Here is a 10611-nt window from a genome sequence, read left to right as displayed (position 1 = left end):
TCAGGGTGGCCTGGCAGGGAGTGGGCCGCCATGCCATGTCCCGTTGCTTAGCAACACCTCACTCTGCCAGCCATCTCCCCTCAGTGCTGCTGAGGTGAGGTAAGCGCAGCGCAGAGCAGCACCAAGGCAACATTGGCTGCTGTCGGCGCTGACTTCATGCTGATGGTTGTTGCTGCAAAAGGATTGGGGAGTATTTCTTGACATCCGTCCCTGTTTGAAATTCTTACTACTTCAGTGGCTTGCCTGCGTAATTAATGGATGGTCACTGTGTTACCGTGCACCTGACATACAGTCTGATCAGCCATTTCTAAAGTGGTTCCTGCTTCTGGAGGTCTCTATTTTTCAGCTGTAAATGGAAACACTTGAGGCTTTCTCCTCAAAAGTACCACAGTTCAGTGTGAAGAGTCGGGCTTAGTGCTGCCAGCTGTGGCCATCGCTTTTTGGTACTTGTGTATCTAACAAACCCTGCTCCTCACCACTTTCTGTCCCTTCCAAAAGGACACCAATGCTAACGTGAAGTTTTCCAGATTGCAAACATTTCTGTGCACAAAGAGGATATCCAGGAAAGCTGGGGCCTTACTGATGTGAACAGACATCCTTTTTTTCCCCTGTGATCTTAGCCTGAAAATCCTGCAGAGGTATTCCCTCGGCCTCTCCTTGCTCTATAACTGCAGCTCAGGACTGACCTGGAAGGCTTTGTTCGTGCTGCCAGCTAGTTACCTGCTGCCAGGTCTTCTGCCGAGCCTTCATTCTAGATTGGTTTTATTCCACTGCTTGGCACTGAGTGACTTTCTCGCTAATGAAAAGATCTGGCAGGCAGGGGAGAACTTTGTTTCATCTTGGAGCAGTGCTCTGCGGCGACACATGCATATGTATGTCTGCCATTGCCCTCTGCTGGGATATGCCAGAACTACTGGCGTGTACCTTCAGCCGTTCCGATTTCCTCAGTAGAACATTCTCCTTTACTTTGGGAAATTACCTGCTTTGGTAGGTTCAGCAGGCAGTTGTCACGGAGCACCCAGCACAACGAGCAGCACAGGAGCTGCCCCAGCACAGACATCCACGTTGCCAGGCCCCAACCATTGAGGTTCATAAAAGCCATCTCTGCTGTAACGCAGAGTTTTGCTTTTTTTGTTTGTTTGTTTGTTTGTTTGTTTAAAAAGGATGGGGTTATACATCTTTTTTGCATCATGAGGCTCTTTTCATTGCTGATCGAGCTGCCTTTATTGCCGATATGTACTGACAGATGTACCAACCTGACAGTTTGCCACTTTTAGATTGTACATTGGGTTACTGTTTATGTGTTTTCAGTGCTTGCAATCAGATGTTCATACAGTTTCTGAGCTCAGCACTCAGGTATACTGCCTGATCTGCGTCTGTTCACCCTCATGCTGAGGATGGTGTTACGAAGGACCCAGCCTAAAGGCTCTGAGATGGAGGACTCCGAGACTACCTTTGAATCCAGTTTTCCCACAGCCGGGGTTGTTAACCGCAGCCTCCTTGAAATGGCTTCCTAAAACAGAGGCCTTTGAAAGGCCTTGAAATGAAGACCTGTGTAGAAATGAAGGCCCACCACTGGGGTGCTGCAACAGAGGTACACCTAAGAGGAGAGACAGCGTGCACCTTTATGGCATTACACCAGTAGAGAAGAGGATGGCACTGCCCAGCTGTTCCTCAGAGAAGGAAGAGAGCCTGTGAATCCCACTCTCTTGGTCTAGGCAGATTGGTGGTTTAAGAGGAAGTTCTCTGAAATGCAGGACAGGAGCGGTCTGTGGGAGTGACCCGCTGCCAGCCATTTCTTTCTTGAAACTACAGCGAATAGCAGCAGAGGTACATTGTGCACCTGGTTTTATTTGTTTGCTCATGCAGAGGCTAGCGGGAGATAAACCATGTAACGTGGGAGTGCAATTAGCAGTACTTTCATTGGACATCTCGCCCTGGTCACTGCCTGGATCAGCTGATACCCCCGTGCTGACCGAATTGCCTTTCTCAGCTCAGAGAGAGACGGTATGGCAGAGTGCAGGTAACCCCTGCTAAACTAACAGATTTTGAAAATAAAAAGCATCCCAGCTCCAGAATTGCCTTGATAATCTTTGAGTAATCCAAATGCTTCTCAGTATAGTTCATTTAACCAGCTCTGAAACGAGGAATGTAGAAATAGGTGGCATTGACTTGGGACATTTATTTTTAGGTAACACTTTTTTTTCCCCCTTTTTTTCAGCATCAGAACTACTTTCATCTTCTTCAGAGCCAGAGCTATAAATATCTTCCATTCAGATCGTGGGCCTCTGACATGAGTGTGGAGCACTTCTCCCAGCTGCACATGACAATCATATTTTCTTCCATTCCATGGCACTCTCACAACCCTCTGATAGAAAATGCCCTCTCAGCTCCTAAAATCCATTAGTTATTTTCCTGAGGAGGAGGGGGATACTCCTGGGAAGTCGCACAGGATGGGTTGTATCTATCAAATATAACGTCCCATTTCTGCCTGTTCCTAAGCAGCGTTACACAGTTCACTTCCCTGCATTTCAGAGGCTTGCTTCTTCTTTGCTTTACACCTTGTGAAATCAATAGCATGCGCAAACAGCTTTTGTCCTTGCTCTCCTTTGCTTACTGGTTCCTTTCACAGTGAGGTCCTTGCCCCTGAGGCTGGCACCATGACAGCTTCAGGGTGACAGACCTTTACTTGTCAGTATGTTTTACAGGAAGGATCTAGCAAGAAAGAAATTAAAGTCTCTGTTAATCCCAAATTTAGTTCCAATCTCAAAATTTGTCACCAGACAGACATGTAGCCTGTAGCACTGAGCCTGTTTGACAATGTTCTCCTGCTACAGTCCTGTCTGTTCCACTTGTCAGAAGAAAATGGTATTTCCGATGAGGACTAGTGGGAGCTGCACACAAGTGCATTAGCTGCTATTTCTGATCCGTCGCACAAGGCTGGTTTTCTGCTTCCACGAATTATTGAAGCGCCCATAGAAAGGGGGTAAGTGCACGGAGGGTTTCCATGCCACTCTTGAGGAAAATATTGGAATTGCAGCACCTGCTCTGCAAGGCTGTTCTTTTCCCTCTCCTGCATCTCAAAACGAGAACGGAGCAAAGAGATGAGAGGCTGCAGGTCCTTTGGTGAAGCTGTGGAAAGGCAACGCTGCCCCAGAGGAGGACCGAGTGTCGAGTTTAGGTCCGTTTTCTCTGACTGGTGCTGTTCCTCTAGGGAGCCTAGCTCAGTTAGTCTAAAAGAAAAAGCACTGGGACAAATAAATAGGCGTTCCCCTACCACTTAATTTATTGCTCTGTGCGCCACAGTTTGGAGTTGCAGGTTGAGAAGTAACATTTCCACTATGTTAATCGTCACGTGCTTAGTTTTCCTGTTGGTCAGAGCTATGTGTGCATTACCATATGTGGACGTGGTTATGAAAGCAGTGTTCTCTTATAAAATGCTCATAGCTTGGAGTAAGCATAGCATGACCGTGGAATACACTTCAAGTTGTGTTGTCCCAGTGTCATTCATGATTTATGCTAGTTTGAAAGCAAACAAAAGCACTCGAGGTGACTTTGGGAATTCATTCCTTCTTATTTTCCTGGGGTCTGTACTGTTCTTTGTTTGTCAATCAGGATTTCATTTTTGGCAATTGCTAATTAGATATTGTTTTCAGAAATTTGTTCTGCTTTTACCTAGCACTCTCAGCGTCACTTTTCTTGAAAGGGGAGCTGAAGGAAGTTAACTTTTTAAATGGAGGAAAGGTGAACATCCTAAGCATTTTTATATTTTGAAACTGAAATGCTACATCTCCTTGGAAGGTTTATAATACAAAAATCAAGTCTCAAAAGTAAAAATTGATCTTTCTTGAATTAATTTTTTTCTGGCTAAAAACACACTAGTGAGCGTGCTCAGATCAGTGCGAAAAACAGGTCTCTCTTCAAGTGTGTGGCTTTGTTTAATCCCTGCTTTGTGCAGTTGGAGACTGCTCTATTGCTTGTAAGCTAAGAACGTACGGATGTAGTAATCTTTAGAAATCAGGCCGTTCCAGCCTATAAGCTTTGAGAAGAATAAGGCAATCTGTACAGGAGAGAGAATGGGATGCGCTTTGTTTTGACACATCTTCGTGTCAACTCAAGTCATTATCTCCTGTCAGAACCCCTTCATTGCAAACTGTAGGGACAGTAGCTTGGAAGCGCTGTCTTTAAGGAGCACAAATTTGCCACCGTCATAGTTTATTAACGAGCACAGCTAATAAACGAGTATTGCTATTTTGTGGTGCAGCAGAACAGAGCCACTTGGTCTGCGCCCTCTCATTTCAAAGCGAAGTGTTCACAGTGCAGAGAAAGGCTCATTGTTTGATTTTAATGGGCAGTATCTCTTTCTGGGAACTGAAATGTGTTTGCCATTTTGGCACCAAGGTGAATATTTTTTCATGCTGTTTCCAGGCTCAGATGGGTTTTATTCCCTTGCTAATCTGAAGAGGTACCCTTCAGTCAAGTGAGGCAGTCTAAGAAAATCCTCTCCTGCTGTAAATCTCTGAGCCTGTGTTTAGCATAGAAATGAATTTCCTGAATCAGATTAGGAAGCATAAGGGAACTGCATGAGCCTAGAAGGGACTCACAGCCTCCATGTACACTGCTAAAAATGCACTGCAGGATAGCCGGCCTGTATAGGAGACTCATGGGCTGGTAGCTCAGGTTTGCCTCACACAGCCTTTTCCACACCTCCCTCCCTTCCTTCTGTCTCCTGAAATAACACTGTGTGCGGAGACTCAAGTTGCCAATTGCCAAGTGTTGGCAATTCTTTGTTGGTGAGGGTTCAGTACCCGGAGAGCCACCTCCCTGCACTTGTAATTTGGCTGCACGGTAAGCTGAAGCACCGCTGAGTCACATTCCTAATTGGTAATGAAGTTACCCTCAGATGTGTGCAAGGAGATGGCCCCTCGCCTGCAGCTCTGCTCGGGGCAAACCCAGGGCCTCATCTCACTGCTTGCGCCAGGGTTGCTGGTTTGTTACCAGCAAGAGTGCAGCCTCAGCTCCACCGGCTTTGTTAACATTCACCGGTTGAACTGCAGGAATAGGACCTCTGCTTTCTGAAAATCAGCTTGTCCTCCAATGCCCTCTGGTGACGGGAACTAATTGGATGCCACTGCTTTTATTGAATCCAGTCGCAAAATACCGATGTTACTTTGTTCCTATTAAATATTTTAGACAAATATTACAATTTAGCATGAACAGAAGTCTGTGGTTCACTAGTTTGCGTACCAGCCTCTCTCTGTAATTGCTACAGCACTTCCCAGCAGTGCAAAAATAAGCATGTTCTGGAGACGCCGTAACACAGAGAATCTCCAAAGCTTATTAGGCTTATCCTTTAAATACGTTAGTCCTGATCCTTATGGCAGAGAACTACTCTCGTGTGTGTGTGCGCGATGGGTACAGAAATGCCTCGTGTCACCTTCCGTGCCTAATCTCTAGCGACGGAAAAGCAGCGGCTGCCAATCACTGCTAGGAAAACTGATTGCTGACATAAACGTAACCGCTTGTATATGCAGGTGTGCAACTTCTGCCCGTTGCCTGCCAGGGCGCTATCCCAAGCGAAGGCACAGAACAGCCAGGAAGCAAGGAGATGAGTAGGCAAGAAGATTGGTGTTACTTGGCATTTGGGAGTCACTCTGCCTGATAACGTGTCGACAGTTTTCAAAAGGAGACTCAGTGGAAATGGCAAAATACGATAGCTTAGCCATGAACCCATGTGAATAACACTGAGATACACAGTGACTCATGGGTAAATACCATTTTAATTGGAAATGCAAAAAATCCTGAAAAAAACTTCCCAATTTTATGAGCCCAGTGAGCTTCTGTGTGTATTTTTGTATCATTTTTCTTACGATTTGCAATCTCTGCTCTTCCAAAAAGGCATAGAAACAGCACCTGCTTTAAGAACAAGGTGCTCCAAGAACTCGCTGCTGTGGGGTGCTGCCATAGCTGAGCGCTTACAGCTCAGTGATTCACCAGTGATGAAGGCTGTCTGCAACTGGAGCTGCTGGCAAAGCCTTGAGAGCGGAGGGGATGCAGGCCCAGGTGTAACTGGCTAAGCTATGTCGGCATGCAGCTCTGAAGCCATCTGCAGCTGCTTCCAGAGGCACCGAACGCTGTGCGTGACATCTGCGGGCTCTGTGGGAAAGGCTCTGAGCACAGCTGGCTGGAGCGAGCGAGGGTGCATTGATTTTGTCCCTTCTGCACGGCTGAGGTTTGTCACCCTCCCACATTTGTGCAGTGTCTGTTCTGACGGCACCCACCATACCAGATTCCGTGGACAGAATCCCTCATTTTCACATCTACAGCACACGTGCAGTGGATACACAGAGGCAGGAGACAGAGGCACTTGACGGTCTGCACGAAGCTCTCTGAGCTTAGGGCTCCACGAGGGTGAAGTCTCTGTTTTTCAGAAGAATCTAGAAGTGGTTTCCTCCTGCAGAAGCAGAAGTCAGTGACAGTAAGCAGACCTGAGCCAGGGCAAAGTGTTATGGAAAGCATTGCCTGAAATGACTTGCAGCAGCTCCCTGAGGATCTGTCACGCGGCCAAGAATAGATCCTGCATCAAAGGAGCGTTTTGTCTGCCCCTAGGCCTGGAGGCATTGCCAGCCTTGCGTTTCAGAAGGAGAAGGAGATTCAGCACCTACATTTTTAACAGAGCATTAACCCCGGATTTGAGTTATTTGGAGCACTGTGTGTGCAGGTGGATGTCCTTGTTAACAAGGCATGGTCCCTCTGAGCAGAGTGCTTATTCTGATGGCCTGAAAGACAGAGTTGCATGCCTTCCTGAGCAAACTGGTCAGCACTAGATGGGCACATACAATTCATTGCTACATTGGCAGCATACAGTCAGAAACACTGCTATTAAAAAAAGAGTAGCAAGTGCTCTCAGCAGTGAAAGAAAGTAGTGCGTGCAGCTGTTCTACAGCAGTAGCTTTAATTTTCCGCTGTTGCAGGGCACGGCTGATGTGACGTCAGCTGCGGATCAGCACAATGTCAGAACAGCCCCGAGGAGTGCGAAAGAAGGTTTGTGTATTAGTAAGGGAAGAAGTGCTGAGGAAAAAACCTGCCCAAGATCAATTGGTTTGAGCGGTTGCTCAAAGACCTTCCCTGAGCACGAGCAGTAGGGGGCAATGCTTATTCCCACTGACACAGGGTGCCAAATAGATTGTGCGCTGTTGAGGCATGCGTGCTGTTTTCAACATAAACACGGAGAGCTGAAGTTTTCCCAGTGTGGTATTCCTTGTGATCGGGTTGCTGGTGACCAGAACAAGCCCAGCTGGGTTCTAGAAAGCGTGGTCCTGGGAAGTTGTTGAATGTTAATGAAAATGGAGGGGCATACGTTGCGATAGAAAGCTGAAGATCACGCACCTGTTTCTGTGGAACTTGGAAAGAACTAAATAGTGTTGCAATTGAGTACGCAGCTTTTATCGTTAGTTGACTTTGAAAGGCGGGGTTGTCCAAATCTGATTTGCTGTAGGAATAGACGCTCCGGATATTTCACATGCATGCTCAAGGCGTGCTAATTCTATCACGAGAAACTGCAAGCGCTCAGCATCCCCATCTGTTTCTCAGCCGAGGCAGAATGAGTTGTCAGAAATCACTGTGGCAGAGAGAAGAGCTTAAGAGATCAGGACACACACAGACACATGTGCACACATATATATGAACCGCGTCGTGTTCCCCGGTGCGACATCACGTTGCTTTTCTGCCACTTGCTGCCTTGCCCACTAGCAGCTGTGACTGTTCACACTGCAGGGTGGGAGGTCCCACCTGGCCCGTGCACGTGCTGTTCCTGGAGCAGTGGGGCTTTGCTGTGGGAACCAAACCATCAGTGGAGTCTTGAGAGAACTGCTGCTTGCAAGTCTGTTGGCATGATACGGTCAGACAATATTTTGTCTCGCCCCATCCAATCTTTTCTGGGCTTAATAGGTTTCTCTCTATAGATTACATACACCCTCAAGAAGGAGGAGTCTTTTTCTTTCTCCTTTACTTCCTTTAAACATCTGCACAGTGCCTGGTTTCTTTTTACAGCTGATCCACGTAGAGACAGGCGAAGGAGGAGCCTACCCAATGATCTGCAAGACAGAGCTTGCACAGAACAGCTGAAAAAGACAGCTGGGAATCCAAGGGCAGAGTTTATCGGGCTGGAAGCAGAAAGCTCTGTATTTGTAGTCACATCTGACGGCACCTTCAGAGGAGCAGCATAGTCCCCAGTTGTCAGTGCCTGCTCCCAGAAGCACATATGGTTCCCAGAACTGATGACTGGTACCGTGAGTCATGTTGCAGTGGAAAGCTACAGGTTAACGCTGCGCATCCCGCAGAGAGAACATCCCAAAATTGGAAGCAGATGGGAATCCGTCTTCTTGCAAACCAGTGCCAGAAAGTTTCTGGTTAGAGTCGTGCCTTGTCCGGCACACGAGTGCAGCATCATCTGTGTGCCTCCACTCGTTCTCCTCCCGGCCTGACACAGCAACTTATGTAACTGAAATCACAGCCTCTGAGCAGCCCGCTGCCATGGCTTGAGAGAGCAGCACTAAGTGATACAGCTGCACCCAGCACGCATCCAACGAGCTCCTTACAGTAATGCACCTGTTCCCCACAAGCCTCTCTGAAATGAGATACTTTCAGCCACTTGTCGTGGCTTCGAGAGTCCTCGGTCAGAGCTGCAGATTCACCTTCACTTTCAGATGAGTAAATCAATATTGACAATGGCTTTGTAGGTACAATATGTACGTATTTAATCACAGCACGTCCTTATGTTTATGGAGAACCAAATTCCTCCACTGACGCCCTGCCCCTGTCTCTGCAGACACCCAGTATCACGCTCACAGATGTGCACTCGGGTCACCACCACCTCCCAGTCCCCAGTCTCCCCGGCCCAAAACAGGACTGCTGGTGGCCAGAAGGACTCCAGCTGGATTTCACTGCTCTTCTGCAAGGACCGCTAGGCTGTTCAGGCTTGCAAATGGCCCCTCTCTGGGAAACCACACTACAGGGAAAGAAAGTACCAAATGCCAAACCCCACTCAGTGGAATTACATGAGAAACCACTATGTGGAGACAGCCACTAATTATTTGGCCGATGAGAAAAGTGGATTTAAATGAGCTCCTCACCAAAAAGTCAGGTGCATGCGCTCCCCCATCGCCTTAAAGTTTGCATCTCTCAGCAGTCGAGGCACGGGACAATTTGCTGTGCTGCGACTCAGGTGCGTAAGTGCATAGAAGAGCTTAGTGACGGAGCTGGCACTGCTGTGACAGAAAGTCATATCCCTTCCCTGTCCTTGGGAGGGAATTCTCCACCAGATTTCTGCAGTGCAGCTTCATCCTGTAGTTCCGTTTGCTTCAGTCCTTACTTTGCTCCCATCTGGCCTAAGTTCTTGCGGCCCATGAAGGAGCGCAAGTTTCCCTGTCTAAACAAGGGAACAAAGCGTAGCTTTGCTGTTGTTGCTGACAGCGTGCTGCGTTTTGGGTACGGTGTTGTGGAAGATGCAGAACCTCCTTCCATCATTAGATCAGGATGGAACTGGAGCTAGAAGACATGTTGTTCGTGCCAGGAACCATAAGTTGTCTCAAGAGTGTCGCTTGGCCACAGCAGAGCCTTCTGTTGCAGGGGGAATTTTGTCCGTGCTGATGAGCAGCTGACAAAAACATCACTCAGTTCTGCAGCAGTGCCCAACTTCTGGTTTTCCTCAGCTTCACTGATCCCCTCCCTGGAATGCAGAAGGGAAGCATTAGGAGCGGAGATGGGAAGAGCCCATCCAATCCTGGTGAGCCCCTGATGAGGTGGGGGTGCAATGGGGCTGGGGCTTTGAGCAGCCCGGTCCACATTACACCTGCCTGAAGGAGCAGAGGAGCAAGCCGCACTGCCTGCATCTAACTCCCAGGTAGCATCCTTCAAAACGCAGCGTAATGTGTACAGGTCTTGTGAGGCCCCAGTACAGGAAAGACTGTTGGAGAGGGTCCAGAGGAGGGCCACGAAGATGATCACGGCACTGGAGCACCTCCCCTGTGAAGATGGGCTGAGGGAGCCGGGCTTGTTCGGCCTGGAGAAAGGAAGGCTGTGGGGTGACCTCGGGGTACCTTTCAGTACCTAAAGGGAGCCTACAAACAGGAGGGGAGTCAACTCTTTGAAAGGGTAGAGAACTGCAGGACAAGGGGAAATGGTTTTAAGTTGAGGGAGGGAAGATTTAGGTTGGATGTCAGGGGAAAGTTCTTTATTATGAGGGTGGTGAGGCGCTGGAACAGCTGTCCAGAGAGGCTGTGGATGTCCCGTCCCTGGAGGTGTTCGAGGCCAGGTTGGATGGGGCCCTGGGCAGCCTGGTCTGGTATTAAATGGGGAGGTTGGTGGCCCTGCGTGTGGCAGGGGAGTTGGAGATTCTTGATGCCTGAGGTCCCTTCCAACCCTGGCCATTCTGTGATTCTGTGCTTCTGTGATTCTGGACGAGTAACAGCCTGCAGCTCGTGGAAGTTAGGCTTTGAACAAGCGAAATGCCACGTAACGCCAAGAGCCGCTGCCAAAGGCTCAGCTCTTAACGCCCGTTTTACGTGTTTCTGTCCGAGCCTCGCGCTCCTCCCGCACCGCGAACGCTAC

General features: G+C 48.4%; 1 protein-coding gene across 1 annotated transcript in view; it reads left to right on the top strand.

Annotated features, from left to right (window-relative positions):
• The first annotated feature begins 5411 nt into the window (after nucleotides 1-5411).
• Nucleotides 5412-10611, top strand: part of SETD7 (SET domain containing 7, histone lysine methyltransferase) — a 19208-nt gene continuing 14008 nt past the window's right edge. The window contains exons 1-2 of the mRNA XM_010709506.2: nucleotides 5412-5415; nucleotides 5535-5612. Coding sequence (XP_010707808.2) covers nucleotides 5412-5415; nucleotides 5535-5612 — 82 coding nt within the window. The remainder of the gene's footprint in view (nucleotides 5416-5534; nucleotides 5613-10611) is intronic.

The sequence above is a fragment of the Meleagris gallopavo genome, chromosome 4, assembly GCF_000146605.3.
Source record: "Meleagris gallopavo isolate NT-WF06-2002-E0010 breed Aviagen turkey brand Nicholas breeding stock chromosome 4, Turkey_5.1, whole genome shotgun sequence".
NCBI classification, from domain to species: domain Eukaryota; kingdom Metazoa; phylum Chordata; class Aves; order Galliformes; family Phasianidae; genus Meleagris; species Meleagris gallopavo.
This window is presented reverse-complemented; position numbering and strand designations above follow the sequence as displayed.